Raw genomic sequence first — 24,917 nt, 5'->3', positions numbered from 1 at the left:
TGCCGTCGACCAAGGGCAGTTAATTTACTGCGAGGACGGTTTTGCACAGGGGCGGACACAACTGCATATGCAAATGTGTCCGGGCGGACACAACTGCATTATGCAGCAGCGTCCTGGCGGACACGATTGCATATGCAAAACCGTCCGGCGGATATTTTTGCATATGCAATAGTATTGCATAGAGGACATAATTGCATGCGACAATGGCCTACAGAAAAGGTAAGCCTACCCTCATCATTCTGTCGTGACATAAAACCCACTGGATCAGGAAGATCTTTCGTTAATCCCACACAATGATTATAGGCCTACACAGAAAAGAACAATTAAAATAGATACCATCCAGGCATGCCTTACCCTCAACAATCATCAGCTAATACAAAATAATCACTTAATCTTGCATATGATGGTAAATGCATAATCTGTTTTATTCGCTGAATCCTAAAACCCTTTGACGGTGGGTCCTGCCAACAAATTTGTCAAAAGCGACTTTGCAGTTTGAGGTACCCTATTTTAGTTCTGGGGGAGCATACTTTCACAGCTTAGTGCTTATCTACACATGGTGTTCCCGCAAACTGAATACACATAGGCCTAGTCTAGAAATGGTACAAAAGTTTTGTTTTTTAAAAAGTTCTTATAGCAAAGGGGGAAAAAAAATCTTAAAATAAATTATAACAACAATGTAAACCACTATTACAGCAACATCACATTCTACAAAATAAACAACACATTTTTTATAAATAGACATGTTACAACATAATGTTTATTTCAATCGCACCATAAACTAATAATTTACATCACACAACACAATTAAAATATCTGACAAACGTAAAAGTAAACTATTTACCATGAAGGTGGATTTTATCAATATTTATTGCCCTCTGATGTTATTGCTCTTAAATAATTAGAAAATTTAAGACTGAGATTCTTTCTACATGATAAAACTTATTTCTTAGAGTGTTACGATTTAAAAAAAAACTTGTTTCAACAGACATGTTTTAAACTGTGCCTAATTTCTTTGAATTGTCAAGCACATCTGCACAGCTGAATTTCGCGAGCAACTACTCAGAAATATTTTAAAATGCTGATCCACAAGCTTTGCAAAACAAAACGCACTGGTTCTAGTTTTAGGCGGAGTACACATTTAATCCAAAGGCTTTGCAACACAGCAGCCCTGGTTTCCTCGCTTTGAAAAGTACACATGCCCAGCTGCAAAGGCTTTGCAAAACACTGGAAGTTTTGGCCAGCTTTGCGAAAAACAGCCTTAGGTGTAGTTTTGGCCAAAACACACTGCTGCAAAGGCTTTGCAATGCAGCAGTAGCCCTGATAAATAGTTTTGGCCAGTGCATACTGCTCCAAACAGCAGCCCTGTCTCTAGTTTTGGGTAGTGCAAAAATGTAAAAGGAAAACCGTGCATTTGTGAGTAATACTTGTGTGGATCATTGTATTCTACTTTTAAAACATCTTTCTAACCACTTGAAATGCTTGTTATAGACCAACTCGTTCAATCCAAGGCAACGTGTTCTTTTAACACACTGCTTCAAAGGAAGTGCAAAACAGCAGCCCTGGCTGCAATTTTGGGCCAGTACAAAGTGCCCCAAATACTTAAGCCCTGGCTCCAGCTTTTAGCCAAGTGTTCAACTAGCGACTTTAAAGCTGTTTTTTTAAGCAAGGGCATTTAAAACCACTACGTGAGGGAAGAACCCCAGATTTTACACATCTATGCAGGAAGGTTTAGTAACACTATCTACTGACAGGAAGGTTCAACAAGTTACTGGCTCGCCAGAGAGCCTAAAGGTTTGATTGGCAGGGGGAGAAATAATGGTAACATCATAGTCAGCAAGACATCTGGAAGCCTGCTGCAATGAACAGATGACTCAAGAAATAACACTACAAAATGTTTCTGTTCCCCCTCTTAGATAAGTTGAATGGTCCAGTCTATACTTACAAAATTCTAAGTAAACACCCTCTACAGAAAATAAGAATAAGTATACAGTGTATGTAACTACAGTTGCAATTATTTTGTAAAGCTCTTTTAACCACAAACATTTTACTCTAAAAGTCAATCAAATTCCTCCCAAAAGACTAATTTATTTTTTCAAACAGACAGATCTGATTATTTATTAATGAAATGTCTAGCCAATCATGAAGTGAAGATCTACATGTAGCTCTATGACACCACCAAATCAAACACAAAACTGGGGGAAAACTGTGAAGAATATGAATCTTTGTCTTTATACATCCATGTCTATTGCATGCAGCAAAACAATATGAAAGGGTTTCCAGAAGGCCCTGTTTTTGCCCCAGTTTTGTGTTTGATTTGTACAATCTTCACTTCGTGATTGACTAGATATTTCATTAATAAATAATCGGATCAGTCTGTGTTTGAGAAAGGAACTAGCCCCATGATTCATATGTACAGTATGTTACACAAGTGACATGATTGTTACAAAGACTTCATTGCAATTTTTGGAGTCCTTAAAAGTTTCTGTTGAATGGCGAAACACGGTAATCTAAGCAATATGTATCTAGAGTCGGAAGATGGAAGAATTTTGACTCAATGTCTTTATCGACAGCTTACCTCAGACCATTTTGATCATAACTCAAACCAATTTTGGTCCCTATTGTCACCGTTATGTCAGTAACAAACAGATAATAATACTCTTACAATTTGAAAGACCATGAATTTAGAAGACAAAACCGAATAATCATCCCTTTTATTAATAACAAGTTAGGCACGATTTGTTCTTATTTTATACAGTTAATATCAAAGAATGCCATTATTGTCACGCATCTTTTAATTTGTGGCGAGGTGTTTAGTGCACCAACATGCAGCTCGTACCCAATATTGTAGGGCAGGAGGGAACAACAAAAAACCTACACAGTTTTAGCTTCAATAAATGTACATTTCACATTACTTTTTGCACAATAAAAGTCCCTCTTAGAGAAGTTTTGGCGACTCAAACAATATAGAACTGTGGTTTTTTTTGTGCCACCAATGGCAGACAAACTTGATCTCTTCAAGTGAAAATAGAGGTATCAATGAGTGTAACATTGGCTGTAACTGAATGAGCATCAAATCAAAATTATGTGACCCACTCTGTGAAAACGAGTCACATGTCGCCCCATGCAATATTAAGTTATGGACAGTTTTAAGGAAAATGTATTAAAAAAAAAAAATCTTTTTAAGATCTTTAGTTGCATGGTTAACCTTTAGAACACTTACTTTTTGATCATACTTTAATGGCTAAGTTGTATCCTTTTGCACACAATGGTAGTTTAAAATATCATTTTACTTGTAATTCGTTTTTCACACAAAATGGTGTAGTGGCTAATTTCAAAGGGGAGTAACTCAGCCATGCATACAACTCAATTCCTGAAATTGCACACATCTGACCCATTTTCACAGAGCGAGTCACTTGTGTTGGAAGTTGCTGTATAGTAGTTCTAAACTGTGGAGATTACTAACAACCAATATTAAATGTACAAAAGTGTCCAGAAGTCCTCCACCATCAGTTCAATACAGCTTATCAATTACAAGTTGTGTGTTTTACTTGAAGCTATAATAATTAAGTGTCTTTAAGGAAACAAGTGTGCTGACTGGGCCTCAAAACCACACTCTGCTGATCAGAAACACCAAAGCTTGAGTCCAGGGCGATTGACCACTCAGCCACGCCACATGTACTCGGTCGTTCAGCTGGTTTCCATCATAAGCCGTGTTACACTAGAAGAAATAATGATGGTTTGTTTTCTCCAAGGATCACACAACAACCCAACAGAGGTTTCAAATACTAAACGGTTGAACACACAGGACCCATACAAAATATCAACGTCTTAGTTGTTAATGGTAAAATAGAGTTTTTTTTGGAAGACAACATGGAGGGAAACAATTGTTCAAGTGGCTAATTTTTATTTTTATACGGCAAGAAGGAAACGTGGAGCTGGTTGCACAACATGGTCTGTGGGGGGGGGGGGGGGGTCTTTCAAGGCATTTTCTTATTATCAAAACATGCAAATGACAAACTTGAATCCTTCTTGCAAACGCAAGAACCGATGCTTTGTTCTTGAAAGGGCAAGGGCCCTTTTTTTCTCTAGTGTAAACAGATAAATTTTGTGTGTTTAGTCTCTGGCAAACTCTGAAAAGATATTTGCTTAATATACAGATTACGAGTAGGCTATATTACATCGTCTGTACTTTTGTTGAAAAGTGGGGGGCTTCATTCAATTTCTTTTTTGTGTACAGTACAGGAAATTTAGACTTTGTATTGGAATGTTTAAGGGGGCACCAAGGCAATGATCAGGGGGCAATGGCGGCAATTGCCTCCATGAAGCATCAGGCCTATAAATGGCAGATAAATATATAAATTCAATCACTATAGTACAGTATAACTGACCGACGCATCCCTTTGTCTCGCTATGCCAACAAATCAAAGTCCCTTTTTAGTCAATATTGATTGATTGGCAAGTATTAATTGTAAACGGATACTGGTCAAGATGAAAAAAAAAAGTATTTGACCCCTTGCAGACATGGAACGCACCTCAACCAAGTGCACTACTTTGGAGGTGAATGATCTTTGTGAACTTTTTGACTCCCAAATAGGGGCAATAAATGGTGCGTCGTGTTAGCAGTTCAATGGGGCAGTTTCTCCAAAACCTAATTAAACAGAAACCAATGTGGTTTACAAAAAGGGAGTGACTGCTTCTTTCTCTTTTGAAACAATCGCCCCTGGTTTCTAGTCCGAACATTGATTTCCAAATCACAATTGAGTGATTTTATTTTTCATAACATTCCATAAACCATGTAATTAGTCTCTGGTTAATACTGAAAAAATATTTGCTTTATATACAGATTATTAGTAGACTAATAACACTTCTGTTGAAAAGGAGGGACCACAATCAAAGCTTTAAAACATCGGACAATTCTACATTCTCTTTAACTTCAAAGTTTCCCCACAGCTCGTCCCTCGCACCCAAAGAGAGAATAAAAGAAAAGAAAGAAGAGAAACAAAGATCAAGAAGACTCGGTGGAAGATGTGCTCCCCATGTCAGTGAACCAGCGACAAGAACTCCTCCCTCGTCTTAGGATCATCTCTGAACACTCCAAGCATTGTACTGGTGATGGTCTTACTATTCAGTTTCTGCACACCTCGCATTACCATACACATGTGACTGTCAAAGAAAAAGGGTGAGAGGGAAAAATTTACGTGAAGGTTGGCGGTCGACCAAAGTGTAGTATTACAATGTCAACAAACATATAAGAGCAGTTTCTAAGCTTACTCATGTTACGCTATAACATAAATAGTAAATAAAACTTGTGTATGCCATTTATCTAAGACTAAACTTATTCCGAAGAGCATAAAAACCGAACAAGAGTAACAAAACAGATTTTTAAAAATGTAGCTCAGAAAGAAATATGAGTACATCGAATACAACAGATTTACATAAACGTGAAGGCAAAAATAAATGGAAAAAAAAAACCCAAAACCCAGAAAGTCAGTCATAAGAAATATTGAATAGGTGGGTTTTTAGCAATGTTTTGAAAATGTCCATAGACTTTGTACCTTGGGTATGTAAAGAAAGAGAGTTCCAGAGAGTGTGTGCAGATACAGAAAAGGCACGATCTCCATTGAAAGTGGTTGTTTAAGGGACAGTTAAAAGAAGTTGGTTGGAGAGCGAAGAGTGCGCAGGCCTGATACTTCACGGAGGCAACGGAGGCGATGTTACAGTAGAAACTAACAATTTCCTCATAGGGTGCCCTTTGCCAAAGAGAAAATGCCTTGGTGCCCTTGCCCTTTCAAAAAAGAAGCATACAGCCCTGAGTGCGAGTTGGCATATGTGGTGAGAGAATTTCTTTGAGGGAGGAGCTCTACCATTCATACATTGTTGATTTCTTTTATGAAATTCTTGGCTGTAATTACCTTACTGAAAAGTTTTAATAAATGCTATCCCCATAGAAGTTAGAGCAGACCTAGATCCACTTCAGAAAAAAAGTGTTATGCATTATATACAACACACACAAATTTAGTTTATCACGTTACGTTTTCTGACATTTGCATACTATTGAGTAACCAATTTTGATAAAATGTGATGTATACACTCATTTGAAATTGATAAAATGCCCTCAGTTTACCCAGGGTTCTTTTCATAAAAGAAACCAACATTTTTTAGTTAGGCTGTTTTGCCTAGCAGTACTGAAGTACTTGAAGAGCAGTACTGCAATTATTACCACAGGGAGGTTTGAACAAACAACTTTGTATAAAAGCATGGAGGTTTATCATTTATTCAATGGTTTATTCAAAGGTTTATTAAAAATCTATTAAATTCGCTGCCAGCAGCAGAATTACATGAACAGTTACGCAGTTAAGAATTTGGAGTAAAAACATTACATTACTTTTTAAAATGGCCTAAATCTTACACAGGAAAACTGAGAGGGAGAAGTACTGTACACTCTTATAGGGAGGAGAACAGTTACTTAAAATTAAACATCTGAGTAAAACATTACAATCATAACTTAAATGTTTCCTGACATTTGCATAATACGTGTAACCAATTTTGATAATACATGATATATTCACATCCATAATACATTAGTTTGAACTTTTGACATGGATAAAATGCCTTCAATTTACCCAGAATTTATCTTGTACAAGAATCCAACATTTTTGGGTTAGGCTGATTTACCATGGAAGGGCAGTACTACAACCTATGACCACAGGGAGGTTTGAACAAACAACTTTGTGTACAAGCATGGAGGTAGAAATTTCTACATTCACAATCCAAGTAACTTACGTGGCTTCTATGACCACAGCAACACCGGCAGGAGCAATGGCTTCAACCATGGCTAAAGCTATCTGTTTGGTCAGTCGCTCTTGAACTGTGAAGAGACGAAGAGTATAACCATAGAGTTATAGAGCCCTAAGGGCAAGTTAACCATGAAATGATAGTGAAATAAACTAACAAGTCCAACAAAAACTGATGGCAAAATAAAACACAAAGGTCATGACACAAACCATTTATTAACAGAAAAAATCCTTTAAGATGGGCCTGTGATATGTTTTAGTATGCCCTCTACTTCTTACATAAATCTATTTGTACAACAAATTCCCAATTGCAGCAAAAGCAGAAATTGATTCTATATTACTTCATCCCTATCAAATTATGTATGATTACATGCTACATTTCAGACAACAATAAAAGGGGGTCATACTTTATGGCTTATTGGGTTTTTCTTTCAATAGGTCAAATGCGATATGAATGAACAGTGACCTGTTTCCCAAGGGTTAAATAAAAAAAAAAAAAAGGGCATTTGGTATAAATTACCTTGTAACCTTCTGCTGTAAATCTCAACAATCCTGCAAGAAAAGGCAAAGCAGTACAAAATGTCAGAATTATATAATTATATACCGTGGCAACAGGGCATTGTAATATGTACAAAAAGGGATAGGCCTGTATTCTTCATTTTTAAAAGGGTAAGGATATTTTCCTCCTGACAAAGGGCACCCTATTGTAAACTTTCTACTGTAGCATTTCAAGGGCACCAAGGCATTACCAGGGGGCATTGATGCAATCGCCTTCGATGCCTCCTTAAAGTATAAGGCCTGAAGGAATGTAGTGACATGACTTGAGGTTATTTAATGAATGCTTTCTCCCTGACAAATGTCTTATACTGACGTAAGATTCCTCAAAATTGATTGCTCATGTTGTTTTGGGTTTTTTTCTTCTTGTTTTTGTCCCCTTTTTTTGGGGGGGGGGGAGGGGAGCTGTAAGGTGACCTTTTAGACAATTCAGAGGATTAATGTTTCATTTGGTAAATCTGAAATAACTCTTCAAGTTGACAAATGTGACGGGCATGTTTAAATGAGGAAAATCTGCAAAAACAGGCATGATATTAGGTTCATGAAAACAGAAAGTGGGAAGTTTGCATTTTATCAAGTACAACAAGGGCAAATGTTTTCTGATTTTTTCCAAAGGGCAAACATTTCGGAAATTCAGACTGAAGTAGGAAGAAAGACATGCCTGAACATGCTGCCAGTAGATGAACAAAATCAATGATTTGGTACTGAGAAATGAGGGATACCTCATGCCAAAAATCAGTTCTCAAAAGTAAAGGGAAAATAGAAACAATAATGATGACAGTAGAAACATCCCTTGCTTAAAATCAACTCTAGTCTAGAAAAAATACTATGTTTTGACACCCTCAGATTCTTCAGACACCCCCTGTGTATTTTCCTAATCTTAACCCTAACCCTAGCCCTAACCCTAGCATCAAGGGGGGGGGGGAATTTTCAGAACATATGGCTGTAGAAAAATAGAGTTGTCTAAACCTAATCTTAACCCTAACCCTAGCCTGTAAATCATCAGGGGGTTGTCGCAATTTTTTCCTTCTGTATATCAAAATTGCCACTGTCATAGTGCTTTTCAATTGGGATTTTTTTTGACACATGTAGGATACATTAGCCCATAGTGCCATCCATCGCCAAAGTTTTAGACAGAATTTGGTAAAAACAAGGGTGTTTAAATTTGCTGGAAACAAAAACCTGGTGTCTATAAAGTGGTTCTTTCACATTAGATTTTGATTTTGTATGACAGATAAAACAAGACATAAAAATTTAAAATAGGGTGTTCAGAAGACACCCAGACGACCCTCTGGCCACTGCTACGTCCATCCATCACTGCAATTTTTGTAACAATTGTTTCAGGTCTGCGGGGTCCTGCCTTTGTTGTCTGTTTAGTCCCTTTTCTAAAGAAGTTCTCTATGGCGGGGTCCAAATAAAAACATTAGATGAGTCCATTGCTCCATTGTTTAAAAGATCCCACAAGGGCCCTTCCGTACGCCCAGTTTTTTTTTATAGTTTTTTTATTACGCCCAGTTCTGGTAATGAATATGCATGACATGCTCCTGGTATAGCGAGAGATAAAATACTGGTGTCTTCTAAGAAAGGGTCAATATTCAAATCAAGAAATCTTACCTTGCTAGTTTACTGAGTCCTAAAAGACGTTTATTTGGAAGGTATCCAATTGAAACCTGAAAAGGGGAAGGTAAGGAAACATTATTGTCAGTGAAAATTTAAGTCAAACTTATGTATGTATGGCAGCAGTTAAAATAGCAATACTACAAAGCATTTAAAATTTACCAATTAAGTCTTTATGGGAAACTAATATGGAAACCAATTATAATAATAATAATAATATAGGTACTTAAACAAATTACTAACAAGTCTTAAATTATCTTAAATTATTGATCTCGATGAAAAGGCGCTTTACAAATGCTCTGTTGTATGTATGTTTATCTTCAAGTACACGCTAATCCTCCAATCAGATTGGCAGAATGGAGTGGTGATAAAAACCTATATTGCACGGCTAATATCACTACCATGCGTCTGGTGTGTTCTATGTCACGCGCCAAGTTTGCTTGAAGATAAATACGTTATCACACGCGCGCTCGTGGAAATACGGAAAATATAGCGCGTCCACGTCCCATATCCAACTCGGCTTTCGGCCTCGTTGGATATGGGACGCAGAAGCGCTATATTTTTCCGTATTCCACTCGCGCTTGTGTGATAACTTATAATGTAGAGTATCTTACCTTGCCGATAAAAGGAACGAGATGATGCTCACACAACGAGAACATCTCGATATCTTTAACCACTACCATCTCGTCGTGATCTTCATCAAATATTGCATCATTGATCACATCTGTGGAAGAGGGAGTGGGAGAATACAAACAAAGGTGGATTATTCAATAAGTCCATTGTGTATTTCTGTGAGTGACAGATGAGAAGTGGAGGCAGGAAGACACTGCAACAAAGATACTTTCTTAGTCGTCTTAACAATAAGCCCTTGAGGCCAAATAAATAAAACACGTTCAACGTCTTGCCTTTTTTTTAAATGAAGAAAGAAAGCTCTTTTTTCAGTCATGATTTACAAATGGGACTTCTAAAAAATTAAGCACCCTGGTCCTAAGTCTTAATTTTGTTTTAGTGTCATTATTATTTGTATATAATACAACTAACAAAATTATATTGACAACAAATTGCTATAGGTATTTTTTATTATTTTTAAGAATTTTGTTTACCATTACAATCTACTAAGAATATTTGATTTCATAGAAAAGACTCATCATTCAAATTTATTCATTTTCAGTTTCAGCAAGCGGTACATTCTATTGTTGTGTTGATTAGATTATACCAGCCAAATAGTCACTCATGCCTCAACCATCTGACGCCTGTTTATGTTTCTATTGTCAACTTGGTCCACATCGTCATAATGAGTACACTAACAAAGTCTATTATTCTGTTGTGATTACTAACCACAATAGATACACAGAACCTGAGGAGACAACATGGCTGAACGCCTCAATTAATTGTATTAATGTTCTTTAACGAATCGGTTCTAATCTAGCATTGTGGCTGGTTGTGCCAGCAGGGCTTCATGTCACTAAGTACTAAAATACATCTTAGAAAAATAGGTTGACAAACTGTATTGAGACGTCAAACTTGATGCATCTTAAGATCAATCTTAGTTCTTTGTGCAACCAAATCCAGGATACTTTTAGTTTGAAAATTTGCTCAATGTGAAATGCCTGAAATCTTCATTCAACGGAATGTATCTAACTTGACAACGCAATACACTGTTCACTAATAAAAAATGCGAAACTCATGAAAGAAATGCATAGTACAGCACTATGTATGTAACATGGAATAGTTTTTTTCAATAATAAGCATCAATACTATTATTATTACACGGAATGATTTTCAATAATAATAATAAATACTCTTATTATGACAATACCTATATATACCTAAATTGACCAAAAAGATGAACTCTGATTAACACAAGTTATCTTGAGTTTGAGTAATTTCAGTAGCATTTGTGCAGATGGTGAATGGTGAGAAGAAAAGGGATGTTTATAAGTCATACGCACATGCCAATTAAAATTCAAAAGATGATTAGTCTGGAGTCAAACTAAGGAAAACACCCAGCACCAAGGGTTTCTTTTGAAAACTGCGAACAGATGGTGCTGGTAAAAGAGGATGAGGGCAGCTGGTTCCTGGGCTCAAATTCATAAAGCTTTTTTAAAGGCAGAAAATCCTGCATGACAAATTTCTTTGCAAAGCAAAAATTGAGTCAGGCACCGGCCACAACAAAGCAAACTTAAGGTAATTTGGGCTGGTAAACTGTTTCTGCTAAACAATAGTATTATGTGCTTAGCAAGTTTTTGTGCTTACAGGCTTTATGAAATTGGGCCCTCATGGGTTCTACAATGTAATGCCCTTTCATACAAGACAATTCTTAACAAAAGAGCTTGACTAAAATCACATCGATGTTCAAAATCCAATAAAAATCCAATTGTGTGAAAGCTATGTTTAATAATAACCAGGAGAGGAAGTGTGCCCACATAGGCCTTGATTTAAAGCTCAATTGGTGGAGCACTTGCACGATAATCCAGAGGTCGTTGGTTCAAACCCCACTCTAGTAAATCTTCTTTGTTCAACTCAAAATCATATACAAATTTACTAAGTCAATTTTCCTTGTTGTTTACGATTTGATAAAATAATAACCTAGGACACTTGTTATTTTTAACAGAGATCCCCAAAAAATAGCAAACATGTTAAAATCACTATGATATGTAAAATTAGTGCTAAAAGGGATGTTTGTAAATTTATGTTTTAAGAAGTATTGTGAAAGCCTTGTAAACCTCATATCAATTAAATATAACAGTCTAATCGAGCAGTTTGGACACAACGTCGTTTTCAGTTCTGGGCAAAACCTTGAACAAAATTAGTATCCCTTCTCTCTAATTGTCTCACTCTCCAGTCGACCGAAGTCGGAATCATGTTGAGATTTGCCCATTCATGTCTAGCATCCCTCATAGTTGGGAAGATCAGTTGGAAGCACTCCCATGTCCCTGGCATTGGCAAATACACTTGTATGGCTGAGATTTTATATTCCCCTAATACATGCCTAAAGTTATAAAATATGTTGCCATTTTATGCCTTTCATGCCTCTTTTTCCCCTCTAATCGTTTTGGGTTGTGGTTTTCTGTTTGAGTGGGCAGGGAAGAAGCAGCTTCATTCACCCCTGAGGGGAAGACCCAAGCCTTTGATATATTTTTGTGCGTGTGAATGAAGCAACAAACGCACAAGCCACATACTAGCTCTCTCTTTCGAGCCTGTTGGCTATACAGCAATCTGTGCAAGTCTCTCTTTTATCCCCCACGATCAATATCCTCGTCACAGCCAGTCAATTTCCAGCAACCTGTTGAGCCTCCTCAATTGATATCTGATACTAGGTAGAACACAACTGCCAACCTAAAATAGACCAACACATCTGCCTGGTATCGAGCGAGCGGCCAAAGGGATGGCCTGGTGGGGGAGTTTGCTTGTTTTTGGTGACCCACAACTATAGTTTGCAATGCACTTGACATATTATAGACAAGTGTCCCTTAACAAAGCAACCAGTAGAAGCTGTTTTCCTTCAGTTTACTATGCACGACACATTTATCTTCTCATTTGTTACCCTTCTTTTTTTGCAATCAGTTGCAGATCTAGTGTATGATTATAGCATAGTACAGTGTAGCGGGTTAAATGGAAATAAAGTACGTAACCATAGATTACGAATTACAGTAGTGTACATGGTAGAACCATGGAGGAAGGAAGAGAAGGAGTTCGAACTAAGGGACTTCAAAAGCCAAACCCGTGGTACCGCGGCCGTTTAACGACACCTCGTAATCACCCACATCTCGTAATCACCCACATACCTTACACAAACAATGGGCGACCTAGCATATATGAGTTTGCACGTGCCCACTTGGTTTTTCGAGCAACTATGGCGTTGTATGTCGTATGGATATAATAAAGAAAAAAATACTTTTTTGAGACCTGATCAATTTTGTGTCATTTCGCCCACCAAAACGAAAAAAACACAGTTGATACTGACCACCCAAAGTAGGAAGAATAACATGCCTTAATATTGCATATAAAGGCAATTTTAAAACTGTTTTCCTTTTAAGACTTACAAGCAGTCTAGAATTGGTCGACGTTGAAAAAGATTTTGTTTGTACTTCTGCTTATGTTTTTTTCCTCTTTGACACATGGCGACGTCTGCATTGTACGTAGCTTGTTCTACGCCCCTGTCTTCTAATTAAACCTCATCCTTCAATAGGCTTGATTGAATCCAGGATATGAAATATCCTGTACGAGTCAATAACCGCCAAATGCTACATTGTAGTCTTGTACACACAATAAAAGACCCGTCTAATTACAGAGTTAATGAGTTGCAGTCACTCGCTCGGTTTCACAACTACTTGAACAGCACTGCACTATGTACCAGCACTATAACTTAAAATGCATAAAACTACGTTCACATGTAAAGGGCCGGCATTCAGAATAGTCAAAAATATAAAAAAAAAAATTTCCTTCTAAATTGTGGGCAGTTCAAAAGAAATAACTGGAAATGTAACATTCAGTTCTTATTCAAAACAAACAATTCCCGTATTAATAAATGAGGAGACCTTCAAGAATCTCCCTCCCAACATCAGACAATTGCCTCTTGTTCAAACATCCACACAAACTCAGCTCTCGCCCCCCCCCCCCCACCCCACCCCAACCCCTCTTGAACTTTGTGTACATTGCAAATAGATGCCTTTTCGAACAAGAGACCAAGTGCAAATTTAATCATTTCATATGTACACATCCAATGTAAATTAAGAGAATCTCACACTTTGCTGGATCCATAAAAATTCATCAATTTGTTCATTTTTAGTCAAATTGTTTTACACTCGGCATACAACTCAATTCACCCCAATGCACCACACTGAGTCAGTAAACACCTCACAGGTGTGTTTTCATAACCATTATCATGACCATTATCAGAAGACAATCAGAGCATACTGATCGCAATGAGTTAAACCAATGGTTCTTTTCAGAACCACCCTTAACTCATTTAGAGATTACCATTACAAGGTGTTACCGAAAACCTTCCTATGCCATTATCATACGTCTAACTTTTGTTGGGCTTACTAAATCTACATTTTGATGTACTTGCTTATTCATACTTAAAGACACTATTGGTAATTGTCAAACTAATCTCCACAGTTGGTGTATCTCAACATTTATGCATAAAATAACAAACCTGTGGAAACTTGAGCTCAAACTACATTACTTCAGAGGGAGCTGTTTCTCACAATGTTTTATACTATCAACCTCTCCCCGTTACTCGTTACCAGGAAAGGTTTAATATGCTAATATTTATTTTGAGTAATTACCAATAGTGTCCACAGAATTTAATTATTGGGCCATCAGTGCTGAAGTTTCAGGCATGATGCCAGGTTTCCAAACTGTGAATGTTATGGGGCCATGTAGTAAATTGAACCGCCTTTTGACTGTGTTCTTTCAATACTTCTTATCATTAGCTATGTCTCAGATCAAAGCACAGTGGATACTAATTAGCAATTGTAGGATGCTGGGAATTACAATGCATTAATTTTTACTAAGCCCATAAAAACGACTTTATGTAAGATTGAGGACTTAAAGCCCAGTTAGTCCGATTAACATTAATGCTATAGTACGGCAGTATAATGCAATTACACATGGCAAAAAAATTAATAAATTATGTACAGCATTATAACACAATACATGTACTGTAACCAGCCAAAATTAAATTAAGTTCACACTATTTCAACTGGTGCCCTGCTGAAATGAGTTCTTGCTTCAAGAAAAAGAAAACAACACATAACTTTACACAATTGGAATCTGGGTTCCTTTTTGGCCAACTTGACAGTAAGCTGATACAGTATTCAATCAGATTCAGCTTCAGAAAAACTTTCCAAAATGCAGTCTGTCCACCCAGAGGGTTGGCAGGCCCAATTTCATGGTATTACTTGACGAGTTTTTTTTCAGACCTATGGGCACAATCCTGGCTACTTGAATCACAGTGCAGGGAACTTTAGCGCCATGTTTCGAGTTCGTGCAGAAACTATATTACTGATGAAACCACCCAGTGGCAAACAGACTCTTTTTGTAACATTGCACTTCAGATCCTCTTGTGATGTTTGGGGAAGGAAAATTTATCTCGACTGGGATACTTGGGACTGTACTTTGGAGTGTATTCCACACCCATACAGTACGAAATAGGGCAATTCTTAACAAAGTAAACTCATCGTTTTCAAAGCACTTACTGTATGCCGCTGAAAAGTTTAAATATTAACACAGAATGACAGAAAAGCAACATTTATTTGCATTTGTATTTTTTCAATATTTACCACTGACGCTTTTTGTTAAAGCATAGTACACTACTTTGGAGTGATGGTGTAATTATATGCAGTGCATGTGGGTCAACGCGGTACAAAGTAGACTCATCAGCTTAAGAATTCACATTTTAAGTTTCCCACGGGGGGGCCCTGCACATCCCACACCTCAAACCTTTTGCACTCTATATTTTCAATAAACCCTGCTGGGCTCCCGGACTATATCTTGTTTAAAGGCAGGATGAACTTTTGGTAATGTCAAAGAACAGTGTCCTCACTTTGTGTATCTCGACATACACATAAAATAACAAACCTGTCAAACTTTGGGCTCAATCGATCATTAAAGTTGCAAGAAAATAACGAAAGAAAGGGACACTCTTGCTGTATAGTATTGTGTGCTTTCAAAAGTCAGCAAAATACCTTTAATATCTATTGAAAATAAAGTATACTAGCAATCTACATGTTAACCCACACAAACAGATGACACTTGTGCATTTAAATGCATGATGTCAGGACATTTTTTTCCCACTCTGGTCTTGTATTGTACAAGTACATTTAAACATTTCTGGCCCAGTAAACATTTGCAGCTACATTGTACTGAGTTTGTTTCTATAACTTAGCTGAAACAAATGACTTATAAAAATCCCTTTTGAATTTAAACATGCATTGTATATTTGTACACCATATAAAAAAAACCTAAACAAATACAGCACACCACCGTCATCATTCCCATTCAATCGCAGAACATATTAAAATTCAAATCACTCTTTTGTTGATTTTGTCACAGTTCCATCAAGTGTACAAATATCCTTGTACACCTCTGCTTAAGACTCCAATCAGTCCTTAAAACACACCGAAATGTGTGACGACGACTGCAAACAATCGTTTATGTCATCCAAACTGGACCCAATCACTCTATGCAAAGCAGGTATTTTTATTACATCTTTTTTTTTAACGAGGACAGATTCTGATAACAGAGGTTGGGAAAGGTTCGCAATTAGTTTGCTTTTTTTTTTTTTCCTTTTTTTTTTAATCAGTGTTTTTAATTACTTGTTATTTACCCGGCACCGTTTTCTGTCAAATGAGAGCAATTTCAAGACGTCCTCAAGCATATATTGATTGTTCATGGGATATGGTGAAAATGTCAAAGTTGACGCATGCTGAATTTCATCAACAGATTGCTGAGCCTCAAAGTAGAAATCTTTCTTTACGTCAGGCACTTGGGCACAACATCGCATAGAGGATTTCCTTCTTTAATGAACACGTTGGCTTGGATTGGTTGGGTTGGTCTTTGAAAAGCGTTTGTAACCATTTGTTATAAAATGCATAGGGGGGCCTACATGTATGAGTAGAAAGATGTTTTAGAAGTAGAATATAATGATCCGCACAAGTATCACTTGAAATTGCATGGTTTTCCTTTTACCTCGTCGACTAACACGGTCGGCCATTTATGGGAGTCAAATTGTTGACTGTATAAGGAAAACCACGCAATTTCGAGGCAAATTTGTGTGGATCATTTTATTCTACTTTTAAAACATCTTTGTAACCATGCATTTTATAACAAACGGTTTTAAACGGTTTTCAACGACCAACTCGACCGATCTAAGGCAATGTGTTCCTTTAATTGTTTTTACTTCAATGCAGATTTGTTAAAACCTTGATCATTTCCAAATAATATCTCTGACACAGGATTGAGTGAAATACTTGTACACACAAAAACATGTATCTGGACTGAAGTTATTTGAGCAAGTGTCCAAAGAATATGCCAAATTTTTAATTTATTACGGCCTATTTATTTATTTATTTATTTTATTGTTTTATTTTTTTTGTGGGGGGGGGTTCTCATTTGTTCCTTAATCCTTTCTCAATTTCAGAGTTTAATTTAAAAATATTTTACAAGTTTCTTCATGGCGATAAACTGCAAAAAGAGAAGGAGAAAGGTTACTCTGTTACATTGTAACTCAGTGCAGGGTCTAATTCCTGTGTTGAAGCAAAGAAATGTCCAAACCCTACTTTGTGATTTCTGAGTTAAGACCGTTCAAATTTTAAATCCATGGATCAGTTGAACACATCTGCCGACCAATTTCTAAGTAGCTGCTTTTAAGCCGAGAGAATTATGCGTAGCAACTTCGCAAAAATAAGCAGGACACCAAAATAGCTTGGCAAAAAAAATTGTGCTTACGTACAAATGTACTGTAAAAAGTTGGACCAGCCAAAATGCCACCTCTAACACGTCCTGTGACTGTTTCTTTCTAATTTTCTGGTTAAAACAGAGTTTTTGTTTAAAGCATTATTTTGGGCTGAAGCAGCTTTATGAAATTTGGCCAGCTGATCTTTTTTTAATCTCAACACAGAACAATCAACACAGACTCCCTGGCTCCAAAATAATTCAATAAATAAATACTATTGATTCAAAATCAATACGGTATACGATCATAGGTCATTGTTTTGAGGAAGGGTCATTTATTAGAGCAATTTTCCCATGATTAATTCCAATAACAAGGTGAGAACATGTTGGTTAAAGACACTGGACACCAGGCCTGTATGCTTCGTTTTTGAAAGGGCAAGGGCACCAAGGCATTTTCTTCTTGGTAAAGGGCACCCTATGATGAAATTGCAAATTTGCACTGGAGCATTTCAAGGGCACCAAGGCAATGACCAGGGGACACGGAGGCAATCGCCTTTGTTGCCTCCGTGAAGTATCAGGCCTGGGACACTATTGGTAATTGTCAAAGACCATTCTTCTCACTTGGTGTATCTCAGCAAATATGCATAAAATAACAAACCTGTGGAAATTTTAGCTCAACTGGTTGTTGAAGTTGCAAGATAATAATGAAAGAACAAACACCCGTATCACACGAAGTTGTGTGCTTTCAGATGCTTGATTTCGAGACCAAAATCTTATTCTGAGGTCTCAAAATCAAATTCGTGGAAAGTTACTGTTTTCTCGAAAACTACCTTATTTCAGAGGGAACCGTTTCTCACAATGTTTTATTCTACCACCAGCTCTTGTTACCAAGTAAGGCTTTAGGCTAATAACTATTTTGAGTAATTACCAATACCACTGCCTTTAAGATGGAGATTGAACCTATACTTCTAAGGAAGCACACTTGTTAGATTCTGCATTCAATGTGTGTTGTGCAGTATAGTGATACACACTTACATTGTACACATTTAACACGAAGCAGGGCCTGAGTTACTAGATAATCTCTACTATGAGCTCACATTGTGTAGCTTAGTTTTTTTTCCCCCACTTCATTTTGGGTATTATTTTAATACAACATTACGCTACACTACCAGGGCTTAAAATGTACACTACTTAATGTACACTGGACTGCGGGCCAAAGGCCAAGGATTTTAGCATTGGGACTCACGAATGGAGTCCGGTGTTTTTGGACAAATGTATTGTTGACCTTCAGCTATGTAGGTTTTTTTTTTCTCAATTAAACTCTGGTCTTGTAAACGAAATTCTGACTAACCTGATAACCCTATTCACTGGACAACCAACAGTTTTTTACAATACCTGAAATAAATACAAAATATTTTTTATACTTGCTTAACTTTTAGGATAAGTTTTCAAAGTGACAAGCCATCATAACAAACCATTGCAGGACTTGCTCAGTTTTGGGGTTTAGAGGCACAGGACACTTTTGGTAATTACTCAAAATAATTATTAGCACAAAATCTTACTTGGTATCGAGTAATAGGAATGCCAGTCATCTCGCCCCCTGCAAAGTCGCCCCCTACAAAGTCGCCTCCTAGCAAGCTCGCCCCCTCGGTGTACAAACTCGCCCCCTCACAATGTCGCCCCCGACACAGTCACCCCCTATGCATTTTTGGCTATTGTTTCAAGTTTTTTGAAGGGGAATTTTTTATTGTTTTTATATATGGAGTGGGTGGATAAATAATAGTTAAAATATTTTGTATTAATTTTTGTTTTCACTGAACCTCTATACAAACGTTTTTATTATTTTTTAATTGCTTTAGGGGGTTGGGGGTTGGGGTTGCAGTTATTTAATTAAAACAAATGTAGCCCTTCTTATTATCCCATCATATGAATTAGGCCCTTGAAAAAGTAACTTTGTATCTTATTTAACTAAAACAAATGGGATAGCCCTTCTTATTATCCCATCACTGTAATAGGCCCTTGACACAGTAATTTTGTATCTAAGGGTTGTTTACATCGTGCGCAATGACGCACAAGACCGCCCAACGATAACAGGTCAGAACGGATACAGGAACACAAATACAGTTAGCATTACTTCAAATAAATATTCAGGAATTATATTAAAGAAGCTATGTCAGATTTTTGGCCCCAAACATTAAAAAATAGATTTTTTTGAGTGAATGGTATTTCAAAGAGTATCACCCGCTCTAACGAAAAAAAGTTTAACTTTTACTTTTAATGGTCAGGAACCATGACATTGACAAAAATTTTAAACGTTTCTTATAAAACATATAAGAATTGGTCACGTGATATATTGTCGGATCCCAACAAAAACAAATTTTGAGCACTTTATTTCACTGCTACTAATTAATTGACAGACTTTTTTGAGCAATGGCTCAAATGAAAGCTCGTAACTTTCTCGGCCCCTATCTAAATACCTATTGAATTTTATATCAAAATTTTTGGGTCAAATCGGCAAAAAATCTGACATAGTATCTTTAATGCCGAGTCCCGAACGGCGACACCGCGCGCATCTGCCTATACTTCAACACAAAGTTTGACAGGCGCACATCTAGCTTGTAGCTAGCCGTTGCCGAAACGCACATCTAGCTTGTAGCTAGTTGTTGCCGAAGTCGCCGTTTTGGACATGGCATAATCTTCACACTGTTGCTAACTCTTGTTCATAAACCAAGCAACTTTGTTGGGGGGCGACTGTGTCGGGGGGCGACCGTGTCGGGGGCGACTTTGTAGGGGAGACATTGTGAGGGGGCGAGTTTGTACACGGAGGGGGCGAGCTTGCTAGGGGGCGACTTTGCAGGGGGCAACTTTGCCGGGGGGTGAGATGACTGGTTTCCGTTGAAAGTATAAAACATTGTGAGAAACGGCTGAAGTAACATAACTTTAGAGAAAGAAGTAATTTTCCACAAAATTGATTTCAGGACCTCAGAACTAGATTTTGAGGACTCGTAATCAAGCATCTGAAAGCACACAACTTTGTGTGAAAAGGGTGTTTATTCTTCCAATTTTCACAGGTTTGTTATTTCATGCATGTGTTGAGATACATTTGTGTTTAACCAATTGAAAAGACTAATCTTTGACATTTACCAATAGTGTCCGACTCCAGTGCAGTGTCTTTCACTTTCATTATCAGTGTTCAATAGTTTTGGTGTTTTTTAAGTTACCAAAATAGTGTTGAATTTTGTTATAATAGGCCTAGAGTGTGGAAGGATCCTAGAAGTTCACTCTTATTGGAGTTCAGCTTAACTTTTTCAGTGACTAGCAAGCAGGACCAGGGCCCAATTTCATAGAGCTGCTACACATGTAAGCACAAACATTTGATAAAAAAACAGGATTGCCAAACAAATTTCCACATAATTTTCAGAAAATAACAGCTGAATACCAGTAGCCTAACGAGCAATATGCAACAAATGAAGATTTGGTTGGTAATCCTGTTTTTATCAAGGGAAGAAATTTCATGCTAGCAAATCTTTTATGCTTAGCATCCTGTATGAAATTGGGCCCAGTTAAGGTGAGATTTGACTGGTCCTCATGTGTTTTAACTGGCATTTGGCCAGCAGACCACTGATAAGGGAGAATGCTGGTTAAGTGTGGGGAAGGATCCTACGTATGTATGTAGTAAACCAGTTAGTCTTGGTGATAATGTATGTAAATCACTCTATACACTACTGCATGCTGGCAAAACCTCCTTGTCTTAATCAAGGTAAGAATTACTCTCTCTCTCTATTCATGTATTTCCACGTCACTGCTTATCAGGAAATTACAAAATGTAAATGATTTTGTATAGCTTTTTGTTGCCAATTTTGAATGGTAAAACTGTAGTTAAAAAAAAAGAGGGAAGTAGCTGATCCGAGGAAAAGTTGCATGCCTGGCTTATGTTACACTTGGTTGGAAACCTGTTTATGTTTGTTGTGTTGTCATTCAGCTTTCGAGGAAGACTCTGCTGGGGAGAAACGTCAGGTCAGGCCACTAACTATTTTTAGCATTGAACTTTATTACAACTCACTTGCCTTTGTTCCCTGGTAAGTCACCAGACTCTTCATAGACGTTGCCCTTCCCCCCCCCCCCCCATACACTAACACATAAAAAATCCTGATTGCACTTTCAATAAAGGTACACCAACTTATATCTTCTTTTTATGTTTTCCTTTTTGGGGGGGTTTTGAGAAGAAGAAAAAATGTACAAAAAATAAATAAAAACTTTTAGAGGTTTTTGTTTTTAAAGGCCTACTGCAGGCCTGATACTTTACAGGCAACATCGGCAATTGCCTCCGTGCCCCTTGGTCATTGCCTTGGTGCCCTTGAAATGCTCATATCAAAAATTTACAAAAATTTCCTCTTAGAGTGCCCTTTACCAAGGAGAAAATGTCTTGGTGACCTTGCCCTTTCAAAAACGAAGCAAACAGGCCTGCTACTGTTAAGGCAGAGTCACACTGCAGTGATAACAAAAGCGAGAACGCATTCTATTGGTTGAATGAGCGGGAGCGTATTCTGCGTTGAGCAATTCAACCAAAAGAATGCGTTCTCTTTGTGTCGTTAACGCAATTGTTTTCGCTGCAGTGTGACTCCGTCTTACCAATTAATTTTCCTGAAAAAAAAGAGGGAAAACAACTGTTTGGCTAACCTTGAATTTTCTGTTCATACCCTTTGGTGAAGAACATCAAAGCCTTGGCAGCTCTCTCAGGTGTCTTCTTCAATCCTTGTCTGTCAGGATCCTCCCCAATGCTTGTGATGAGTGACTTATACGCTTGACTCATGCCAGGTAGCATTGTCTGTGCTTCTGAAGGGTCTCGATACAGGGGCGTCTTCTCAGAAGTTGTGGATGAGCCGCTAGTAGAGGGCTGCTGCTTCGCTGTCACCAGCATCATACCATCACCCTCGCCTCCCCCGCTGCTGTGATGCCTTGCATATGGACTAGTACCGACCAATTTGAGGTTTTCATCCTCACTCAGGAACCCATTGTTTTTCATACTTGGTGTCTGTGACTTTATAAAGCTTCTCCGTGGAATTTTTAGTAGGAATAACTGCTGTTGAAAAAAAGAGAAAATGGAATCAAAATCAATCACAAAAGTGTTCAAACAAATAGGGACCACTTTAATTTTTAAAACACAAAATGTGTCAAATAAACCAATCTAAATCTAAGACCTGACTAAACAAATGTGCCAGTTTGCAGTAACACCATGTGTAACTACTTTGCTTTGTCAATTTGTTCATTGAAAACTTATCTTCCTACATCATTAAGTAGATTGGGTAATCGGGGACTCTTAACTTCAATGCTGCGAAGTGAGTTCTTATCGCCGATCCAGTAGGCTCCGCCCATGACGCACGTGTGAGCAAGAACACAGGCTCTCCACTGCCTTTCTGCACAACTCTGCCGCGCGGGCCAAGATACGCACGCGCATGTCGGACCTTATTTGTCGGACCTTCGTTGCGTTGTGATTGGTCAATACGCAATGGGGCGGAGCTTAATGGATCGGTCTATTGTTCTCAACAATTTTATTAAGACTGAAGAGTATTTTAGATGCTGGTGCATCTTTATAGCCCCCGATTATAGGGATTAAGAGGTTTCAGTGTAGAGTCAGCGTTCTTCCGATTGTTTTTTTCCAATTGCTTACTTCAGAAACTCAAATACCTGGGGTCGATTTCACAAAGAGTTAGGACTAGTCCTAACTTAAGACTAGTCCTAAGAGATATCAAAAACGTACAGCTAGTCCAAACTTAGTACTAGTAACTCGTCCTAACTCGAGATAAGACTAATCCTAACTCTTTGTGAAATCCACCCCTGGGCACTTTATTTTTGGTTAACATCTGTTTTATTCAGGTAAATTGTAGGTGAATTGTAGGTGAAAAATAGGTGAAACCATCCTAACAACGTAAAATGAATCTAGTTGCGATAACGTAACCCTCCTCCCGCCGTCGGGAGGAGGGTTAAGTTATCGCAACTAATAAGAATCATGAATGACTGCTCTATATTTCAACAACTCTATTTTCTGATAACCCCTTGTAATCTGGAGGTTAGGAAAATACTTAGTAACATAGGCCACACTTTTAATTGATGGAGAAATATAAGACCCATTATGGCGCTGTACTTGTTTTTTCCCCAATTTTTTTTATATGACATCAATACATTTGACAAAACTGTCGTAATTCTGAAAAACGGTGTACAGTGCCCCAATAGTACTTAGTTATAATAGTTCCCGTGGTATGTATAATAGTCATGGTAGTACTAGTACGTAGGTCAGTCCATGGATAGAGCAAGGACTTCTGACCTCGGATAGAATCAGCATTTTGCCGAAGATACATACATGCTTGTGTGGATGTGGATGGCGTTGTGAAGGTTAGGTGGTCTGGCTGGTTGGTTGATGGTGTCTTCCTATCAAATCAGCAGAAACGTCTCCAGACTCCTGTTCTTCAGATCATACCAGAGGCAGAGCGATTCAACAGGGCGAACAAGAAGTCCAACTTGCGAGCGACCAAAACAACACAAAGTGCACACCGACCGTACGCAGCCCAAGTGAAGTAGGTAGTCTCCGTTGTGTTTTTCCCCGGTAGTAACGTTACTGCACGGAGGACTGCACTGCCGATAACTACACTGTCACTGTTTATAGTTTAAGGCATTCAGATTTACAAGTTGATTAAACATTGAATATTTTAAGTTGTAACACGACACAAAGGTATTTTCTCGACCAGTGAATGAACAGCAGTGACTTCACGCTCTGCATGCTACCAATGACATAACCAAAAACACAGATGATATCAACAGTGATGATAAACTGAAATTTGGACCGTTTTGTTGCATGAATGGTTGTGCCGCCCTCTGTCGCGCGCTCTGAGTAAAGGCCGGTGTTTCAGACAGAATCTGACAGTGCAAATAATATATCAAACTAATACTATCACTCTATCAGGGCGTGTGTGCGTACATTTATGAATAAAAATAGAGGCAAAGCGAAAACTTTTTGCTTTTCCCTACTTCTTTTTTCGTACTCTTTTGATGTTGTTTGGGAGGGTTTCAAGGGACACTTGCAAAAAAATTCATCTCTGTTTAAATTTCGCAAACTTTTGTGTAAATGCCCTTCTCTAATGTGTTTTCGAACAATTTATTAACACATTCGAGAACAACTTATAGTTATCTCGTTCTCAGATGAAACCAGTCAAGGGTCGTGGATGGATGAGACCGGTGGGTTCTTGAGACCAGTGGGTCTTCGATGAGACCAGTGGATTTTGGATGAGAGACTAGAGTAAACACATATTGACTGGCAACGAGGTAACTAGTATGTATACGTCTATTCCCACGAGGGACTTTGAGTGACCAGAAGAGCGACCTATTCCCGGAGGCCGAAGGCCGAGGGAAATAGGCCCCTCTTCTGGTCACTCACCGGCCCGAGGGGGAATAGACGTACACTAGTTACCGAATTATGCCAGTCAATATGTGTTTATAACAAAGCTCGGTCTTAAAATGTCAAATAAGAACAGAAAAGGAGTTTTTTAG

At 37.9% G+C, this 24,917-nt stretch overlaps 1 protein-coding gene across 3 annotated transcripts; it reads right to left on the bottom strand.

The window, feature by feature from the left end:
- Positions 1-448: 448 nt before the first annotated feature.
- Positions 449-24,230, bottom strand: LOC139935821 (GTP cyclohydrolase 1-like). 3 transcript variants are annotated; one of them, XR_011785872.1, is made up of 8 exons: positions 23,734-24,230; positions 22,053-22,455; positions 9,584-9,693; positions 8,967-9,022; positions 7,318-7,349; positions 6,787-6,871; positions 5,559-5,788; positions 5,038-5,166 (listed from the first exon to the last, which is right to left on the bottom strand). XR_011785872.1 is itself a non-coding variant. In XM_071930520.1 (7 exons), the coding sequence occupies exons 2-7, from the start codon at positions 22,396-22,398 to the stop codon at positions 5,043-5,045; spliced, it is 753 nt and encodes a 250-aa protein (XP_071786621.1). In that variant the 5' UTR covers positions 22,399-22,452; positions 23,734-24,230; the 3' UTR covers positions 449-5,042. The 3 variants fall into 3 exon arrangements, 2 of the variants coding, with proteins under 2 accessions (XP_071786621.1, XP_071786550.1); XM_071930520.1 differs by lacking the exon at positions 5,559-5,788 and having other exon boundaries at positions 449-5,166; positions 22,053-22,452; XM_071930449.1 differs by lacking the exon at positions 5,559-5,788 and having other exon boundaries at positions 450-5,166.
- Between the last annotated feature and the right edge of the window lie 687 nt (positions 24,231-24,917).

Source organism: Asterias amurensis, chromosome 1 (genome assembly GCF_032118995.1).
Source record: "Asterias amurensis chromosome 1, ASM3211899v1".
In the NCBI taxonomy this organism is placed as follows: Eukaryota; Metazoa; Echinodermata; class Asteroidea; order Forcipulatida; family Asteriidae; genus Asterias; species Asterias amurensis.
The sequence above is the reverse complement of the archived record's forward strand: the minus strand, read 5'-3'. Positions and strand labels throughout refer to the sequence as shown.

Coding starts and splice junctions, on each gene's coding strand:
- LOC139935821 (XM_071930520.1), bottom strand. CDS start 22,398: ATGAAAAACAATGGGTTCCTGAGTGAGGATGAAAACCTCAAATTGGTC. Junction 9,023..9,583: donor TCGTTCCTTTTATCGGCAAG/GTAAGATACTCT, acceptor TCCCCTTTTCAG/GTTTCAATTGGATACCTTCC. Junction 7,350..8,966: donor GGACTCAGTAAACTAGCAAG/GTAAGATTTCTT, acceptor CTTTTCTTGCAG/GATTGTTGAGATTTACAGCA.